Source organism: Vidua chalybeata, chromosome 3 (assembly GCF_026979565.1).
Source record: "Vidua chalybeata isolate OUT-0048 chromosome 3, bVidCha1 merged haplotype, whole genome shotgun sequence".
NCBI classification, from domain to species: domain Eukaryota; kingdom Metazoa; phylum Chordata; class Aves; order Passeriformes; family Viduidae; genus Vidua; species Vidua chalybeata.
The window spans coordinates 50504179-50524795 of record NC_071532.1 but is presented as its reverse complement, the minus strand read 5'-3'; the positions used below and the strand labels follow the sequence as shown (position 1 = coordinate 50524795).

At 39.5% G+C, this 20617-nt stretch overlaps 1 protein-coding gene across 9 annotated transcripts in view; it reads left to right on the top strand.

The window, feature by feature from the left end:
- Window positions 1-594: 594 nt before the first annotated feature.
- REPS1 (RALBP1 associated Eps domain containing 1) overlaps window positions 595-20617 on the top strand; it is a 61925-nt gene continuing 41902 nt past the window's right edge. For all 9 annotated transcript variants that reach the window (XM_053939793.1, XM_053939795.1, XM_053939792.1 and 6 more), the window contains exons 1-3: window positions 595-865; window positions 16164-16287; window positions 20180-20379. In XM_053939793.1, the coding sequence (XP_053795768.1) occupies window positions 713-865; window positions 16164-16287; window positions 20180-20379 (477 nt within the window). In that variant the 5' untranslated portion in view covers window positions 595-712. The remainder of the gene's footprint in view (window positions 866-16163; window positions 16288-20179; window positions 20380-20617) is intronic.

The window sequence follows — 20617 nt, the reverse complement described above, 5'->3', positions numbered from 1 at the left end:
CCGATGACCTCGAGTCTTTTCCAAGCTAATTGTTTCTGTGATTCTGTGAAGGCAGGCTCGGGAAGCCGTTCTGCACTGCCTCAGCCTCTCACACGACGTACTAAGCCAGCACGGCCGGGACGGCCGCGCAGCTGAGCATCCCCAAATTTATTGGGAAGCTTCCCCGGGGGCCTGTGCAGTCCCGGCCGGGCCAGAGAGCGAGACGCCCCCCACCGGGGTCCGAGCGCCCGCGCTCTGCGGGGCCTCCCCCGCGCCGCCACACCCACAGGGGGCGCTGCGGGGCACGGCCGGGCCACGGAACGAAGCCGGGGTGCGCGGACTACTACTACTGCCCCGCCGCCCCCCCGCCCCTAGGGCGCCGCAGATGGCGCCGGCACCGCGGGGCGGGGCGGGGCGGGGCGGGGAGCACCGCTGAGCCTTCTCCCCGCTAGCCCCGCCCCTGGGCCCGGCGCTTCCGCCGCCGCCGCCGGCGCGGAGGGGGCGGGCTGCCCGCGGCGTTGGGCGCTCCCCACGCCTGCCTTTCCGGGCGGCGGCGTGCGCAGGCGCGGGGGAGGCGCGCAGGCGCGCGGCCGCGTGGGCGGGCGGCGGGGGGAAGGTGCGAGCAGCCGCCCGCGCGCGGCCGCCGGCGGCGCGTGTGTCCCGTGTGTGCCCCCCCCACCTCCGCCTCCCCCCGGCCCCGCCGCCGCATGCGGATGATCCGCGGCGTTAAAAGATGGAGGGGCTGACGCTGAGCGAGGCGGAGCAGCGCTACTACTGCGACCTCTTCTCCTACTGCGACACCGAGAGCACCAAGAAGGTGGCGTCCCACGGGCGCGTCCTGGAGCTCTTCCGCGCCGCGCAGCTCCCCAGCGACGTGGTCATGCAGGTACGGCCGCCGCCGCGGGGCCCCCGGGGGTCGGCGGGCCTGGCCACCGCCCCGCCGTGCCGAGATGGCCCCGGCCCGGCCTTGCCCTTCCCCTCCGCCCGGCCCGCGCCCCCTGCCCGCCCCGCAGCCCTTGGGCGGGGGTCGTCCCGCCGGCGGGGACTCGGGGATTACAGAATCTTTGGGGTTGGAAGGGACCTGTGGAGATCTTTTCGTCCAACCCCCTGCCGAGGCAGGGTCCCCTAGAGCAGGTGACACAGGAACGCGTCCAGGTGGCGTTTGAGCGTCTCCGGAGAGAGACTCCGCGACCTCCCTGGGCAGCCTGTTCAGTGCTCTGCCCTCCTCGGTGTCAGGAGGCTCTGCCTCGTGTTGAAACTTACTGTGATTTAGTTTATGGCCATTGCTCCTCATCCTGTCGCTGGGCACCACTGGAAAGAGCCTGGCACCATCCCCTTTGAGATATTTACGTGCATTAATGAGATCCTCTCTCAGTCTTGTCTAGACTAAACAGGCCCAGCTCCGTCAGTCTGTCCTGATAAGAGAGCTCCAGACCTTGATCACCTTTGTGTCCCTCCGCTGGACTCTCTCTGTTAGCTCCTTGTCATTCTTGTACCGAGGAGCCCAGGACTGGACACAGTAGGATGGAGCTGTTGTCTGACTGGCCACCTGAGCCCCTCCGGTGCAGGGGAAAGGCAGGGGACACAACGAGTTGTGCACCGTGCACCCTGTGCCAGCCTCCGCTCCCCTTATGTACCTCCGACTGCAGGGCTGGGAAGAAGCTGGTGGTGTCTCTGCTGGCAGCCTCCAGCAACTGGTAGGAAGATATTCTGTGCCGACAGAGGCCATCCACAGTGTGAGAACTGTGGAGTGTAAAACTGAGGATGAGTGAGATTGTCCCCATGATCTGCTGATGAAGAGCAGCACAGAAGGAAATCTGGTTTTGTGTCCTTGGGAGCTACTGACACTGGTCCACTTCACCTAAGCCGTGCAGTCTTTTTTGGACATCACTTGCTGGCAGGTATTAACTTACCTGTAGTCAGCCTAATGTTTCTAATAACAACAAATGTGGTCTTAAGACTGACATGGGCCCATACTTGCTGTATGTATGTGCATAATTTTAGCACTTCCTTGGCCAGGTTATGTCTAAGATGTGTAGCAGTACTGCAGAGCTACCTGCATAGGAAAGGGAAAGTCTGCTTTTGTGTGCGTAGGTGATTATTTGAGGAATGTATTCCCAGTGAACCATTCTTATGAACAGCTATTTGTCATAATTTGCTGCTTCTGCAGTTCCCTCTGTCGTTGTTCAGTGCTTTAAAGTTTACATAGTCTTTTAAACTGCTGTGGGTAAACCTGTATTTAGAAAGCCATGCCCGCCTTTTATGCGGTTTCATCCTCAGCCTAGTGAGATAAGCAGCCCTTTTAACAAAGTATTAAACTTACTATTGCTAGAAACATAAATTGCAGGATACTGGAATTCAGTGCCAGGAGAACACTCACTGACTAGGGCTACTGTTGGTGTGTTTTAGGCCTCCCAGCTTGGTTAGCTGAAATGAGTTTAAGAAACAATGAGGTGGAAGAGGGCTGAATAAGAAATGGTTCTTCCTGGTAAAACCAGTAATCTCTTATTTGACAACTTGCTATACTGGACTTAATGGTAGGAGAGTCTGCATGCTCAGTATTATGAGTAAGGTTTCTCAAGGGCCACCCATGGCTGCTTTTTGTGTGTAGCCAGCCAGTTTCAGAAAAATCATCCCAGGGAAAGTGAATGTTTACATCTTTGCCTTATTTAGAAGTTTCTTTTACATAAAACTTGTCTGAATCAGTGTATAGTAAGCTAGTGCTAGAGCTTTTATTTTATGCAGGAATTTAGTGCAAGAACTTGGAAAGACCTGGAACTCTGAAAACAAGTGTCCACAGGTTATATCCTTATCTTTTGCAGAGGAGGTCAGATATTTTCCTGCAAAGTAGACTGCGTGTGAAGAAGAGAGACTACTCCGGCGTCATTCCATGGGTCCTAAATAAATTAACTGAAGCAGACCTGGCTTATCACTCTAGTGATCTCAAGTAGAACCTTGCAGTTAAAATGGCAAACAAGATATTGGATTGCCTGAGGAATGAGACTGTAAATAGTACAAAGAAAGTTGAAATGCCATTAGCAGTTTGACCCATTATGAGTGTCTTGTGCAGTCACAGTTGGTCACCTGTAAAGTACCTCGTACTTTGAAAATAATTTAGTTGTGTAGTTATTTTGCATTCTTCTTAAGGTATGGCTCTACACCATGTTAACACAGGCATGAATATATTGTATTGGGGTTCTTCAAAGGGAAGTTGCATTTGATGCTTTGAAAGCTGAGACTATGTAACTTAAACCTCAAGATGAAGTAGCTTAAGAAATAAATCCTGTGAAGGAGGTGGAATTTTCTTTTGACCATATGGGTGCTATGTTTTCACCTGTTCATTTGAAGCACCAGATGCTTGTGGGGAAATGAACTTGATTCGGTTACCCAATCCTTACATAATCCTGGAATGCAAGTGTAGTACTGGTCACATGAATGCTAAGTGCTTTTGTAGGTGTGCAAAACATAGCGTAAAAATGGTCGCTCTTCAAGCTCACGGGGACCAAGTAGTACTGAGGAACTACTTCGTAGTTTTTCCTTTTCAGTACTACAGGTTGGTAGGTACCTTTGAATAGTTCAGAACTGATTCTATTGGAAATGAAAATGTCTGACAGTTGCATTTTTAGACTCATAACTTGTTTTGCTTGCAAATCTGTTGAAAGAGCTATGTCCTTGTAAGAGATCTGTCTTACAGGGTCAAAAGTTAATATGTGTATCTCATTGTTCCTAATCAATTTCATTTCTCCTTCTGAGGGACACTGTCAGCTCCCTGTTTAGTGGGGATAAATCAACATATAGAAGAGTGAAACATTTACGGTTGTTGTATACCAGGCTACGGTGTCCTGGAAAAGAAAAGCTCAATGTCTGTTTTGTACACATCTACAAAAGGAGAGCTTTATTATCAGAATAACATACCACACCAAAGAAGCATATGTCAGAACACCAGTCTCTATTAACCCACATTTCTTCTTCTTTATGCATATCCCTGAAATGAGCATTAAGGTAGAAGACGTGCATAAAAGAGAGAATAATAGTACGTGTGTTGGGGTAAGAAGTCCAGCTACTTCACAACAGTTATGAGTCTTCATATCACTCTCAGGGTGTGGTTTCACATTGCAGTTGACAAAAATCTAATGGTGAGTTGGCACTGAAGAAGGTGCTCCTGTCTTCCCTCAGCCTTGTGTTCCTTCTTGCAAAGACACTTGTGCCTGTCCCAATGCTGTTGTGGGTAGAAAATTAATTACAGTTTTTTGTTGGTTATAACTCTGTATCAGGTGACAGTGGGGTTGAATGAATGTCAGTGCTAGAACAAGAAAGGAGGCAGGAAAACTCTTTGACAGAGGGGAAGTAGAGAACTTTCCTTGTTCTAGAGCACTTGGATATTTTAGTTGTGACCTGGCATGGGGTTTGTTGGCTTAAACCACTGGAAGATGGAGCTGGCTCTGGCTCTCCTTTGAACAGACAATGAGCTGGTCCAGGGAGCTTGTTCAGCCAAAAGTTAGAAGGTTTTGTCAAATGTAGTTTTCACTTGCCTCATCTTGTGTCTCAGTTGCATGTACATCGGTGTTTGTATGTGCAAGCAGCATGCCACAACATGAGTGATCCTGAGGAGCTGTCATCCACCATATTTATGCGCTTCAGGAGCTTCCTTTTGCTAGAGTTCCAGCCTGGTCCTGTGCATTGGATGTTAGCTGGTTTTCATTATGCGCCTCGATACAAAAGAAACGTAGTTGCCTGTTCTGGAGTGGCTGCACGGAGGAGCATGCTCAGGGAAATTGGCTTCAAAGGCATATTTCATATCTGACCTAAAACACTCATATATGTATGCTAATAAAGTCAGTTTTTGGTGTCTCTGCAGTGGTGGAGAAATTGCTTGTAAAAGCAGCAGTTAGTCAAAAAAAGGTATTGTGAAACTCATTACTTGTGTATGGAATGAATATAGTAGCTGTTCCATTTGATTTGTAGAATTCTTACTTAGGTGAGTTAATCATAGAATGTTTTCTGAATTTGTACTCTTGACTATGAATCACAGAAACTTCACCAGACAAGAAGCAAGTCAGTGCATATGATACTCATCTGAAATTAATGAGTCAGAGCATCTTGCTTTAAAATACAACATTACTATATAACTACAAATGTGTAATATTGGCATGTATCTTCTCTAAAATGAATGAACTGTAATCTTCAGTGCTGGCATTGTACAGCAATGTTACCTAGCTTCTAATTTAGTGTTAGAGAGTCTTTGACAGATGAATCACACAATTATGCCCAGTTACTTCAATTACAGTAAGCTTCCATTAGTCCAGTAAAAACCTAGTGTAAAGCTATTTTTGGCTCTTGTTAGCCACTTTCAAGCTTTTTGTTTATTTTTTAAGGAGTCATTACAGACAGATTAGTTTTGCTTCTTGTTTTATTGCTAGAAAAGAATTATACTCTGGTTGTCTACCTCAACTCTCTGTCAGAGTTTGCTGCCCTCTCATCAGAATTTTTAAGAAAGTGCGTACCCGTGATGCAGCTGCTTCGTTGAGAAGTCCAGACTCTGACATGCAGGCATGTTCTGTTTTTCTTGAGGTGGTAGTTTTTGGAGACAGAGGGAACAGAGGATGCAGAGGTGGTTTTCTCAAATGCCAGAGCTCATTTGCTGACAGGCAGCACAATTATAAATGGAATTACAATCCATAGGCAGAACATGACAAAATGAAATTGCAGGTTTCTTTGTTGGAAAATGGCTGTAGAGAGAAAGGGATCTAAGAAAATAACAGCTTTTTTGCAATTACTATGTTGTTGGAGTTACTGTTTCAGTGAATTTTCCTACAGAAAGACTACCTGTTTGTCAAGTCAGTAGAGTTTACTAAATGCCAATTTTGAATGGAAGCTAAGCCAGGGCTTAGGATTGCCTGTTTGGTAGAGACATGCAGAAACTCATTCTGGTTAATTTTCTGAATTTATTATTCTTCCTGAACTGATGGGGTAAGAAATCACAATTCCTTATACATGGCAAATTTCATGCCTTCCTTTCAGTCATAGGAATTTGGTTTATATTTAAAATAATAGCACTTTTAGATATTTAAAAAATGTATGCTGTGTAAAAAGCTTTCGTCTCTAATACTGACTAATAACTAGTCTGTAACAAGCCCAAATGGAAAAAAAAAATCACTTTATTTACTCCAACTCATACATTTTGTTTGTTTCATTATTTTAAATCTTATATTAAAATGTCACTTAGAAAATATTTTAAATTAGTTTAGATTTCTTCTGAGGCAATATTCACAACAGGTCATTATCAAGGTACTCTTCCAGTGTAGATACCTCTAACTACAGCAATTTTCTTAGTAATCTGTAGTATTTTTTTAGCCTGAGCACCGTAAAATTGATGGATCTGTAGACTTATGATTATAATATTACCTAATTTACATATAATTTTACATCTTTATATATTTTCATATAGAATATGTTTGCACGCATATATTATGCTATATCAGTCCTCATTTAGTAAACAAGAGTTGTTAAAAACCTGTTGTAAGTGCTTGGATCTGCAGTTAAAAATATCTGATTTGTGAATCACCTATTTTTTCCCTTCAAATGTCACTGTAATAGGATATTCGTCTTTCAGCTAAGCAGTAGGTTAGCTTTGATTCCCTGTATTGATGAGATGCACAAGAGTGTACTTTCTGTTATTGCCAGGAATGGCTTTTAATCTGCTGTTTATCCTGTGAATTATGCTTTGAGTTTCTGCAGAATTCTGGTAAAAATGTTTATTTAAGTGATGTTACTTTCACGGAAACTATGCTGGGCTGAAAATTAATTTATTTTTACAGTTAATTAGTTGGAGTGGTCTCATCTCAGCAGCATTTAGGAAGAGAACAGTCATTGTTTTTTGAAACAAAAGGCAGGAAGTTATGGCAAAAATGTAGGACTTTAGATTAAGTATATTAGACTTATATTTGTTTTTAGTGGATTTCTTGGTGTAATTGGTTTTGAGCCTTTGAAATTGATATTCATACTGTACAGTCACTTACATAGTAAACAATTCCTTCATAAGTCTGTATGCCAACGAAGCACTCAGATAATTTCAAGTATCACAGCTCAGCTTAGTTTGAAAACAATTTATTCTTCTCTTTTTAAAAGACACATGACAGGAGAGGTGATTATTATCCTTTCTGACATAACTGGATATAATTCTAGAATTGGAAATATCAGGGCCTTTGGCAAATGTAGCTGTCTTAGAATCAAGTTGGCTGTACAAAATTATGGATTGTAAATTTGATCTTTTACTGGTGTAAGCGGTTCTTTTGTGTTAGAAGTTTTAAGTACTTCACTGACTGTGAAAATGGCAAACATGCCTTCATCTTAGTCTAATCTTTAGTAAATGTTACTGCAGATACTGTGAAATTACAGGACTTTGCTGGCAGTCTCTGTGACTTCTCAATTGTATTTACTAGCTCTCAAAATATTAGTCCTTGCAGACAAGTTTCCTACCTATTTGGTCATAAATATTTGCTGTTTTAGGTTAGTCCTTCTTGTAAAATTCCTAGATGTCAGATTGGAGTTCTGCAGTTCTTTTAAATTAGTTTGAAGTCAAAAGTGAGTGTGGGAGAAATATGTTGACTATCAGATTTCTCACTGGAGTTCCAGTAATGATTAATGTAAGAGTATATTTCCCTCTTAGTCTCTTTTCTTTAGCATTTCTGTTGACCATAAGGATATTCTTAAGCCAGCAATGTCATTCTTTCTAAATTAATGTACCAAGTTGGTGATCATGTTCATGACTTGCTTGTTTTTCCACCTGGGGTTAGTGTCTGAAGAGTTAAATTATCCCTACATTTGTTATACAAAAAATACAGTATAACATGTCTGACTATGTATAGGAACTGTGTTTTGAGAGGTTGAAAGACTTGGAAAAGATGACAGTCTGACCTGAATTTCTGTAATGATTGACTTCTGACATCTAAAATGCTTCTGAAGTATAGTAACAGAGCAATGAATAGGCTCAGTTTTGAATATATCTTTCAACTTCACTAATCCCAGAGAAAGATGACCAGGACTGAGCTGTGTGAAATTTAGTATTAGGTGCTGACATACTCCTGCTACAGACTAGTAGTTGGGAATTGCTGTAGTATTTGGGAAACTGTCATTATTGTTACAATAGTGTGAATGACTTGGTTTTTCTAATTTGAAGCATCTTTAAAAAATGTAAGACCTAATGTTAACAGTGGAGTCTCAAGCGTAGCTCTGTAATTGTGCAGTTTTTAGAACTTTAACCAAGGTTTGTTTAAACTTTGATAGACACATCGTTAAGGCTTCTTGGCCTCAGTGGGAGAAGGAGAGCTGTGCAAAGCTAACTAATTAACAGTGCTCAGATTGATACTCAGAGAAAAAAAGAGTGGTATGGGAAAGGACTGTAGAGTAATAGACACAGTATCTTCAGATAAACTTTCATGAATGTGCTCAGGAATAACAGGAACAGACCAGGACAGTCCTATTTGTCCAGGCCACAGCATGACCACTAAATCTGGGATCAGAGAATGCCTTAATCTTTGTTTTACGTTAGCAAAAGAACCAGAAACTTGTGCTCATTTGGGATTTTTCTCTGTTTGTATTGTTCTGGCATAATAATGGAAGGTGATGCGTGAGGAAAATGTTAAAACTGAAAAAGAAAGAAAATAATTATTAGCAAAGAATATCAATCACTGGAACGCTTCAATTATAGAGAAGATCTGAAAATTAAAATGTCTGTATAAATGCTCCTTTCTTCAGCTTTTAGTATTACGGGAAAAGTATTCAACTTAATGCTACATGGTAGAAGTACTCACAATTAGAATATCTGTGAAGTATCTCCAATGCCTGCTGAAGCTAGATGCTTTCTTGATAATTATATGCAAATAATTCCATTCGTTTATGCTAAGGAAGATAAATCACGTTTTGAAGATTGGTACAGCTACTCACATAAACTTCAACCATAAGAACAAGCAAACAACACATAAAGTTAGGGCAAACTTGGTTAGTCTTTGTAAGTATTCCGTTGGACTTTCAGTTATTGCAAGAATAAGACCAAGTGCCTCAAAAGATTGCAGATGAAGAATGTCACTCTGTGTGTGCCAGCTGGGGCTTGTTTGCCATTTCTGCTTCAGGCTTTACTTGTCAAAAACATAAACTGCAAACCTAAAAACCAAGTTCCAGCTATCTGATGTTGACCAGTGAGAGATATATTCTGTAAGATTCATTGCAGTTTGTTCATAAAAACTTGTACTTTTTCTGTTGTAAATAAGGCCTGTGGGTAAATAACTTCTGAAGCTCTGCTGAGGTGTTTGTCGGTTGTACAGTAGACAGATTCAGTTTAATAAAAGAGAAAATAACTAACACAGTAACTTTTTGTTGGCTTACTGAGTGGAGTAATCACATTGTGTGACCAGACAGATAAGCAGCAGTTGTTGCTCAGGAACGGGGAACTGCAGCTGAGAGCAGAGGAGGGAGGAGCTATTTAGGTTAAGCAGTAATGTAAAATTACATAGTAAGAGAACACAGGTATGTGGAATATCTCACTTTAAACGAGCCTCTCTTTATGCATCAAAAATGAGAAATGGTTCTTATAGTTTCCCCAGGCTGTCTTATGCTCTTTCTGATTTTTTTTTACATTTCCAGTTCTTCTGGCTGCTTTATTACCATTTCTGCTTGTAAAGTGCTTGTAGGTGCTCTTGAGCACCTATTCTGCCAAAGAAAAAGCGGTAGAGAAAGTCTTAATACAAACAAAGAGCAACTCTGCCTTGAAGTCTTCCAGGTGTGATTTTTTTACTTGGGAGGATGGTAGTTGCTTTCTAAGTGAGTGTTCATCTGGCTATCTGTATTTTCCTTTGTTGGTGCTACTGAACATATCAGAAGGGTGTAGAATTCTTTATTCTGCCCTGGTTTTGAGGGTATATAACAACATTTTCTTTGAGTTGTAGTCAAGTAAGGCAGTCTATTTCTCTAGATATTTGGAAAAATGGCTTCTCTAAGTCAGGGTCTTGAGGCTGCATGTAGAGTGCATCTACCTTATCTTTGTGGATTGCTGGGTGGTGATTGCCATGTACTACCAAATCAGAAGGGAATTGCTGACCTCTGGAGAGCCATAGAGATCGACATGAGAGGCTCTGCAGGTCAGATTCATGTGTAGAGCTTGTAACAGCTTTTGCAGAAGCTCTTAGTAAGACCACAAATTTTGATTCCAGGTGGAAAAATCAAAAAAGCTACTACTGCATTAGGAAGTGTCTTCAATAAATGAGGCTAATGCACTGGGAATCTTCATGCTACCAGGAACAACAAGAGGTGTTGCAGACAACTTTTGAAATGGGTCAAGTTCAGCAATTACCTAAATACAACTCTTTCAAAAAGCACCACCAGTAATAAAAGCTCTATGAGATTTTTGTGTATGTGTGGTGTCAGCATACTCACTTGTTAAGAATTTATCTGTCATAAATCAGAGTTTTAAATTTCCACTAGTTTTTGTTACCTTTCTATTAACAAAGTGAAAGCATGACTCCAAATCTGAGAACCTGTACTCAGGGAGTGGCCATGCTTGTAAAACAGATCCCAAAGTACAGGGGCAGAATAATTCCTCTGAGCCTTAAAGTACTGGGTCGTTTTTTGAACAGCTAATTATTTGTGATGTGATTAATTCTAAAATTTCATTTAACTGAAACAGATGTATGTTTGACCCTGAAATGACCTGTAGAATGGGAAATCTTAGTTCTAAGTATCTATAGAGAATTAATTGTCCAAGCAGATGAGTAGCTTTTTCTTCCCAATGGCATTTTAGCAGTCTGCTTCCACTGTGGATCTGTGCAGTGTGAAAATCAAGGGCAGAGAAGTATTAGGAGAAGCTCAGACAGTAAAAGACTCTAAATAGTTCACTGCCAGAGAGCGTGTGTTGCCTTGGAAGTCCTCCAGCACTATTGGTTTTATTTCTTTCAAAGCCTGTGTTTTGAAGCCAGGTTTGTGGAATTGACTGAGATGTATCTTCATGGAACAATCAGTAAAACCTTACTATTTGTTATGCAACAGAGAACAGCAATGCCCTAAATATACTCTGTGCCTTGTAATTCTTAGTATCAGCTGATTAGCTATGTGTACTACAATGCCTAAGTACCTAATAAGATAAATGTATATGTTAGAGGGAATTTTACACTTGCTGTTCAGCAGCACATGAACATTTTCTGCTTCACAGTGACTGAATATTAAATATAGCAGTATTCATTATCCTTCATAGATGCATTTTGCAAATGATCTTTGGATAGGTGTAAGACTGTTGAAATGTTTGCAATGTGTTGAAACATAGAATTCAGAGCAATACTTGGACTGTTTCTTTTAGTGGCATTCTTTTTTTATCTTTCTACAATTGTTTTTTATTTGTGTCCCACCTTGTGCCAAGCTTTGTGGAGCTCTGTGAAAAACTGGGTCAGAGACTTGACTTGGTTAAAAATAACTCATCAAAAGAAGGATCTTTGTCAGTTCTCTGTCTTGTTCCTGTTGCACAGTGCAACATCTGTTGCATCTGTGAAGCTACCTGTCAAGGGATATCTTTGAAGAGAAGTTAAAAATTCTAACTAATATTAGCAGACTAATGAGTATTGCTTTGTCCACTTGACAATAGGTGAGAGACTGTAGTTGGAAAACTGTGCCAGGCTGTGATCAGCAATTAGTGAGGTAGATTGAGATAAATGAAGTGGCAGGAATTGATCTAACACCAGTTGCAGAACAATGTGATTAGAAGATAATAAATTGGGAGGACAGAAACGTATTCAAGCTAGGAAAAAACGAGTGAAGGAGATTTTCATAGTTCTTCTGTGTGTAGGGATGGTCAGGGGTTTTTTTTAGCACTACAATAGCAATGATTAGGAAACATTTTTTCAACTTACATCACACATCCCTGAATTACATTAGGGATGTGGCTAATTTTTGTTACAGCTGAGGTGAGTGGAGTACATGACTTCAGGACAGCATTGTTGTAGGACAGTGTGTTCTAGAAACCAATTTGAGTTTGTATCCCAATAAACTTTTAAGTTGGAAAAAATTCTGTCATATGTTTTTAGTTTGAAAACTTATCAATGAACTACTGTGTATGAGATACAGAAATAACATTGTTGATATGATACATTATTAAATTTTAAACTGAATTAAAATCAGTCCATAATCAGTTACATTCTTATTAACTAACAAAACTGAAGCAAGTTATTATATTTAATTTTTTATCTTAAGTAAGCAACTTTTTTTTTAATGCAATACTTGTTTTTCATTTGAAGGTTATTGTTAATATGCACAGTAAAACTCAAAATTGTTTTCTAAAAATTGAAGCACATTCATATGGTTTGGTTTAACTCAAGTTTGTATCAAATATGTATAATGAATGTGAGAACTTGTTTTGTATTTCTGGTGCATGGTTTACTTGGAATTGTTCATGCTCTTTGTTAAATTTAAACATAAGAGAAAATTTTGTTTCTGTAAAGGTGATCACTCAAAGAGGTTGTCTAGAGAGGTTGTAGAGTATCCCTGCTTGGATATATATACTCAAAATCCCAACTGGATACAGTTCAAAGCAACCTACTGAGCCTGCTTTGAGCAAGGGGAGTGGAGCAAATGATCTCCAGAGGACCTTTGCAAGTTCAGCTATTGTGTGATTCTGTGTAGGGTTTCTTTGTGTTTAACAATTTTCATTTTTATATTCTTGGTGTAAGACTTCTTTTTTAATCAACAATGTCCTAGTTTGGATGAGATGATAAAAAAGGTCCTCCTCTTAAGTTTGTTCACTCCCCCTCCCATCAGCACACAGCATGTGTGTTTTGGATTCCAGCTTGCTAAAGTTGTCTTCAGGTCTTGCCTCTTGCTACCTTCTGGTATGGAACAGTAGGTACTTAGGTAACTCTCTCCAAGCAGATGAAATATTTTTATCTTTACTGTGTAGGTGGCATGCATCTTGCTTCATTTATTGTTTTAGCATTGATGTCATCCCTGTTTAAATACTGTTTTACTTTTGCATGAATAATATTTACAGATAATGGGCTTCATTTGCCTTGTAGAAGAACCTGGGGGCAGGGAGACTGTGATATTCTGGAAGATACTCCCAGAGGGATTTCGTGAGTTCTGGGAAGTTTATTTCACTGCATTTGATAGAGAAATTATTTGTTCCACTTCACCTGGAATTTGTAAAGGTTCACAAAACTCTTGAAGTTCAAGGGCCTCTTATTTGAAATCTGTAAGGGTTCTAGAAGGTATCTACTTGAAACAGTGCCCTTTGACAACATACTGCTTCCCAGCCATGTCTGGTTTCTGCCAACTCCTGGTATTTCTGATGCTGTTGTTACATATTTGTGGTATGATGACTGAGCATGCAATTTAATAATTCACAGCTACTGCACAGAGGTGTGGCTTTGTGAGTTTTTTGTTTGTTTGGGATTTTTTTGGCATTTTTTATCGAGGGCTTTCAACAATTCTGGAGCTTTGCTGAGTTGTTTGCGTTACTCTAGTAAATTGGAGTAGTGTGACCTCAGGTTCTTCATACCTAAAGAGATTAAAACAATTGTGAAGCATTTTGTCTTGAAGATGGCTCTGCATTCCTTGAAGAGTTTAGGGAAATTCCTTATCCTCTTTCTTCTTAAGCAGATGAAAGCCCTAAATCTCAGAGAAGCAGTTCTTTGATATTCTTTTATTATTATTCCCCCATTCAGTATAGCTTATTACCTGTTTCATGTTTAAATCCTGCTTCAGGGAATTTCCAAGTACTCTATTTTGAGTATGTTTGGGCATGATGTCACTACGCAGAGGAGTTTCCACTAGATGCTTGCATCTAATGATTTTACTCAACCTTCAATCATGTTTCTAATTAGGTTATATTCTGTATTTGAAGCAGAATAGCATACCTTTAGCTAGGTATGAGTGGATTTGACACCTCTTGTTCAGCAGCAGAAGAGCATTCTTTTTTGAAGTGGGATGGGTGGGGAGGACTGGATTGTTTGGTGTTTTTTTGTTTTCTTTGTGGGTGGTTTTTTTGGTTTTTTTTTTTTGTATCATTAGCTTTTTGTTCTTCTTGATACTTATATCTGGTGTATTTATATATATTTACTTTGCGTCCATGCTTGCATCTCCTTTTTCATCCTTACCTGTCACAGTAGCTTAGTTATTAATTCAGTTTTTAACAGAACTTTTTTTTTCCTATCTGGAAGTACTGAAAAGCTCCAACAAAAGATAGTTTGTAGTTCAGCCATGACTTTGAAATTGCACAAAGCCATTACTGCCTAATGATTCTATAAGCTCAAAATGCCTCTATCATTGCTTCTTTTCATAAGACTTATGAGAGTCTATTTAAACGATCTGTTGGTGCTAGGTCACTGAATCCACAAGCTTTTTCTATTTTGCTTGTAGTCAGCTATGTGGATGTTCCATCAGTCTTCCAGCATACAGCACTTTAAAAAAAGAATTGCTTTTGCTGTCACACTGGTTTTGATTCCTAGCTTCTCTTGAATCTCCACTGCTTTAGCTCTGCTGTTTATTTAAACTCAGGATAATTATTTTTGGTGTTAGGTAGAGTAAAGGTTTAGATGTCGATGCCTCAGTTTTTATTTGAATTGTCATCTGTCAGTTTGCACTGTCACTTCTTTCCCCATGGAACTTTTTGTAGTCCAACCAACCTGTTGATACAACCTAGTGTGTTGTATTCAACTGTATTGAATTATTTCTTTATTCAATGGATTTTGGAAAATGCCCTGTGATCCCCTGACTTTTCTCCAGACATCATACTGCAGAAATATTACGGTGGGAAAATGCCTATAACAGAGAAGTTGTGGGACAATGTGTGAAGTGTGATGCAGAATCAGACAACTGATTTAATGCAGTATTTTTTTGTCCAGCAGGATTTGAGCTGCAGCTACAGCCCTAAACCTGCTGATCCTCTTTTAACTTTTTTAGAACACAAAAACTTAGTTTGTCAACTCCCTGCACCATCCTGGGATAGGTTTTACAGCAGCTTACTTTCATGAGGTTCCAGAATCCTGGTGCATAGCAAGGAGATAACCAAGTAGTTTTTTGTTGAACTGCATCTGGTTCAGTTGTAGTTGATCAACTCATCTGATTCATTGGATGGAGTTACTGAAGTCTGTTTTCTGATCCAGTGGTGCTGAAGCACACAGGATAACAGCTTTGTGCATTGGATGGCTCAGTTATTGTTATGTGAAAGTTCACTTCTTCAGCTGGAATTTGCCTGCAGGCAGAACTGTGTCCTCTGAAAGCTGGGAAACCTTTCAGGACAGTTTTTTCTAAGTCCAGTAATAGTACATGCCAGTAGTTAGGAAAATGCGCAAATGTAACAAGAGAACGGAACATGACTGAGCTCATGTGGGAAGGGTGAGGGCAGAAATTCATGCCCATGGATGTAAATTAGTCTGAGAGTCTCTGCCCAATGGTCACAGGCAAAGTCTCGTGCCTGAGATGAGATTGAAGGAGAGAAACTAGTAATATTACAAAAAGATGAAGGGTCTCTAGAAAAGTATCAAATCCCTGGGATTAGATGGGATCCTTCTGAGCATGTTGGGCATGTTGTTGCAAACCATCTTTCTCTTTGAATAGTTGTGGAGATCAGGGTTGCGTCTCAATGACTGGAGAAAGATGTTACAGTCATCTTCAGGAATGTAAAGGAAGATTTATTTGGGGAACTGCATGCTGGTCAGCTGCAGTTTGGTCCCTGAGGAATTGTGGAGCCAGTCTGTTTGGAAGCCATTTCTAGGCATATGAAGGTGAAAACAGTAATTAGGATTACCAAGAGTACTTGACCACCAGATTGTCTGGAACTGTGGTTGAGGAAAGAGAAACAGTGATGCCATCTACATTGACTTCCAACAAGTGTTTCACTGTGGTATTCCAAGAGCATCTTTGTGTCTCATTTGGAACATTGCAGTCTAGATGAGCTTGCTCAATAGGTAAAAAGGCAGTCTGGGTAATTTAACTCTGAGAGTCTGATTTGGAATGTGTCATGCTTAGTATCTTATCAGTGACCTGGCACAAGCTGGAATGCCCTTCAATAAGATTGCAGGTCATCATTGTGGAGCGGGATGCAGTCAGTATGTTTGAAAACACGGCGTGCTCCTCTGAAATGTATGAAATCTGTATAGCTGTTGTGTTTAAAATTTCTTTCTATAAGTAACTGTGTTTCATTTCAGATTATGGAGCTCTGTGGTGCAACAAGACTTGGCTATTTCGGAAGAAGTCAATTTTACATTGCTTTGAAACTTGTTGCTGTGGCCCAATCTGGTCTCCCTCTAAGAGTGGAAAGCTTAAATACAGGTAAATCACAGGGTCGAGGGAGTGGGGATTGAGTTGCTGAGTGCAGTTATTTGTAGTTGGCTTACATATTCTTACAGAGTAACCTTGTAAATTAGTGGAATATATCTTTAGCTGTGTTGCTAATTTAAAAATGTGGAGAAACTGAGAGAGTGTTTTCTTACTGTGCAGTAAATACAAGTTGAAATACCTTACTCGTTGAATAAGTGTTGCATTCACCATGGGACGAACGAACAACTTGAACCTACTACCTAGGAGCAAGTTAATTCTATAGATTACTGATGTGAGAAATAGTGTGCCATGTCCGCTGAGTGAAGTACTAAGAGTAATGTAAACTGGAAGGAGAAGAATGCAGTATTTGCAGACTTTTGTAGCTGCTGGGTTTCCAAAGCCTTGATTATGACAAATGGAAGGTTATCTTTTTGTAACATTACATTTCTTTGCACTTGGTTTGACAGTTTTTTTCCTTTCTAAGAGCAGATATAACGATTAGTTAAAGATTTTTTTCCTAATGAAAAACATGACCTGTAAAAGATTTTTGAAGTCTGTTGTCAGCCAAATCACCTGTTACCCTAATTTTCAAAGGTCAGCTGTGGTGTGGGTGGTGAAATAGGTGAAACAGGAGGAAGGCTTATTCTAGAAAGATGGTTTAGTGCTGCAGGAAGAGCTTTGATGTGAGGCTCTCCTGTAGCCTTCTAAATGAGATAAGTGGATCTGTGTCCTTGTTGTTGTGTAAGATGAAAAGAGAACTTAGGAGGATGAAGTCGTGAGTTTTAATGCACTGTAGCCCTTGCATTATAGGACACAACTCAAAAGCTAGAAGTATCTTTGGAGCACAGTTTTGCCTTAGAGTGACTTTCCTACTAGATTGCATGTCTGTAGAAAAAAGTTATGATTTTTATATGCTAGTAAATAAAAGAAGTCTTAGGTGGTTTTTGTGTCTAAAGGATATAGATTAAACAGTAGTTAAGGAGACTGTTAAAAACAATCTGATATGACTGAAGTATTTGACAAAACTATAAAAAAGAAATTAATCTCTTTGTATACTCTCACAGTTATGTTTATTCTAGGCTCATACAAACTGTTTATACTGATTTCATGGGGTTTTGTAGCTTTTTGGAAAAGTGCATTGTTTTAGTCAACATTTTGCTATTATTCAAGTCCCTTTCTGTTTATAAGCACTGTGTGTTTATAAACTATTTCCCTAGTTTTCCTTATGTGTTCCCTAATCTAAAGCTTTAGCAAGTTGTAGCAGAATGTTCTAAAATTGGAAAACAGGAAAAAGAACCTTCAACTCTTAACACTGATAAAACTGGAACTTGATCAAACAACTGTGGAGTTTCTCATAAAATGCCTGTTGGAGAAGGGAAAGACAAATCTGTATGGAGGCTTTTTACAGGGATTTTATAATCTTGGTTTATTTTAATGCAAGGTACCTTAACCAGAAGGAGCTGTTCTGTTTAAAAAAAAAAAAAAAAGAGAAATCACAAGAATTTTGAAGGAAAGATCTAAATGAAGGTATAATTTCAAAATATAAAATATGTTGCTAAAAGTTAAAAGTGATTGGAACTTTAATTTCATGTTGATAATTTCCTTTATTCATGACAATATTAGAAATACTTGTAATGATTTCTGAACTTTTAGGAATATTTTTCTGTAACTGGTTCCAAGGCTACAGAATACACCAAGTACAATAGAAAGAACATTTATTTTTACTCTAACTGTTTTTAGCTATGGTCTGTTGCCTTGGTTGCAGTGGTTCCAGTCCTATCTATGAATTTCCTGCTTCTAGAATGATTCAAGTCTTGTTGTAACAGCTAACTCAACAACTAAAATGTAGCAGGCTGATAAAATGATTCTGAGTTTTGCTAACTTAATTCTGCTTACATTCCATCTCCAAGATGTCTTGAAGACAAACTGTTAGAGCCATCCCAAACTAAGCTGTATACTCTTTGTCTCTTCAGACATTTTAAATTAGTTAAAGCTTATATTTTTGGACATCTACTTTTTAGCTCTCCATTTTATGCATGTTTCATTAATTTTCTTAATTTTCTTCATTCTTTTATCTTGGGAATTTCTTTCACCTTCCTACTCTTTCCTTCTGTATTTTTGTGTGTCTTGTCAGTAGATGAGAAATTTACTTTATCTGAATTGCTGAGTGAAAACTCGGTCAAATTTTAAATACTAAGTCCAACATAAGTGTGGGCCAACTGGTTATTAAGTACTCTTGATTATTCAGATGGGCCGTAGAGTAAGAATACTGGCATTAGTTATTATACTACAAGCCTCCAAAGCTATTGTTCCTTCAGAAAATTTTCCTTCCAGGAAGCTAAAAATTGAGACTTGAATGAGCAGTGTGTATTTCAAAGCAATATTATTTTTTAAGTATGAAATACAGGTTTTAGTGGAAAAAAAATATTAGGAAGGATGTGGGCATGAAAAGTATAGAGATCTCTTTAATACACTCAATATCAAGGGTTAGTTCCATTCATGACAGCTCTCACATTTATAATTGAGGGATTTCTGAATGGCAACAAATGCTGTAGTGTTGAAATGAGATTTTTCTGCTGTTACTGGAAAAAGTCAGAGAGGAGAGAGGTAAAAATAGCAGGTTAGTCATGTAGGAACTTAGTACAGCTAAACAAACCTATATTTATCTAGTCTTGCTTTTAAAGAAGACAGAGTATTTTGTGTTTCTTTTGAGTTCTCTATTATTTTGTGACTCGTGCTGGCACAGCTGATTGCACAGACTTCCCCTGTGTCAGTTGGATCATCTGGTGCCTGTATTTTCCTGGTTTTGCAGACATACACATTTTCACTTGTATGCAATGGATTTTTCAGTTTTGGCTGGCCATGGTTTGCTGTTTAGTTATGTTACTTTCCTGCTGCAGCATGGGGTACAATGCTCATGTAATAAACAGTATGCAATTTCATCTTGTATTTTAATATAGTTGTAGTACCACTGACTCATTCTCAGTACCAGAAGTAATTTAAGTAAGCAGTCAGCAAGAGAAATTAAATTGAGCCATGCTTGTAATTTTGTTTTGTGTTGGAGACATAATTTCCAGATAAGCTGTACAGCAAATTCACAATTTATGTTTATTCAAAGTGGAGCACTAAGACGATTGCAGTTGGGAGAAAAATGGTAGGGATCTTGCAGTGGGAAATTGAAGGTTTGCATAGTCTCATTTCTATGTTGGGCTACTCTGAACCATGGTACATTATATTAATGGGCTTCCTAGCATTTTGTAGAAACTTTGCATTTTAGTTGTTCATATCAAAGTGAGGTGACATTGGAATATTTCCAGTTGTATTTCCAGTATTCCGAATGAGCTAATATAGCTTTTATTGTAGAAAGTATGCATAGATGTGTTTAGGCAATAGTCACACTCTGTGGTGCAACTAGATTATATCTGTTGTAAATATGAACATGACATTAACTCACTAAAAGATGGTGCTGAATATACTGCAGTATTTTAGCATTGGTTTTCCTGATGAATCATTTTATATGAAGACTCTAGTTCTTTATATGTGCTAGAAATGGTAGAAAAATTTTGAAAATGATGCTTCAGGAATGAAATGTTGACAAATCTAACAAAAAATGAACTAAATCCAGGTTATCTGGTTGCTGCTGCATTTAATACACAGTTGTGGTGCAAAGCTGTAATGGAGCAATGTGAAGTCATCTTTGTGTACCAAAGTCAGAGCTTGGCTAGTAGAATGGGTATGTGCTTTTTCCAGCTGCCAGGAGTTAGCTTGACTATAGCAGCAGTCTCAGTGTGTAAGGAATTGAGTCACATGTGAAATTTTAATTCCAAAATAGAACAGTGTTTTTATTTTTAATCATCATATTTAGGTATGGTAAATATCCTGCTTTATTTTTTTTTTTTAACAGTAAAGGACCTCCCTCTTCCCAGATTTGTTGTGTCAAAGAATGAACAAGAGTCAAGACACACAGCCTTGTATTCTTCAGATGCTGATAACCCAGCTTCATATTCAGGTGTGATTCCTCCTCCTCCGCCTGGCAGGATACAAGTCAAAAAAGGCTCTGTGAGCCATGATGCAGTTCAGCAGCGTACATCAACTGATCAACAGGTGAATTAACTTAAAAGATTAAATGGGATTCTTAATCACTATTTTGCTGTGTAGGTGTCAATTTGATAGGGCTTCTGAGCTAGGTTACTTCCAATATAGTTTCTTAAAAAATTTATACTGATATGTATTATACCCAAAGATCATAGCTGCCTCTGAAATACTTACATGTAGGAGACATTTTTTATGAAGTCTTAAAATCTTTGTTTAAAATATTGGTAGTAATGGACAAAGAATTGAG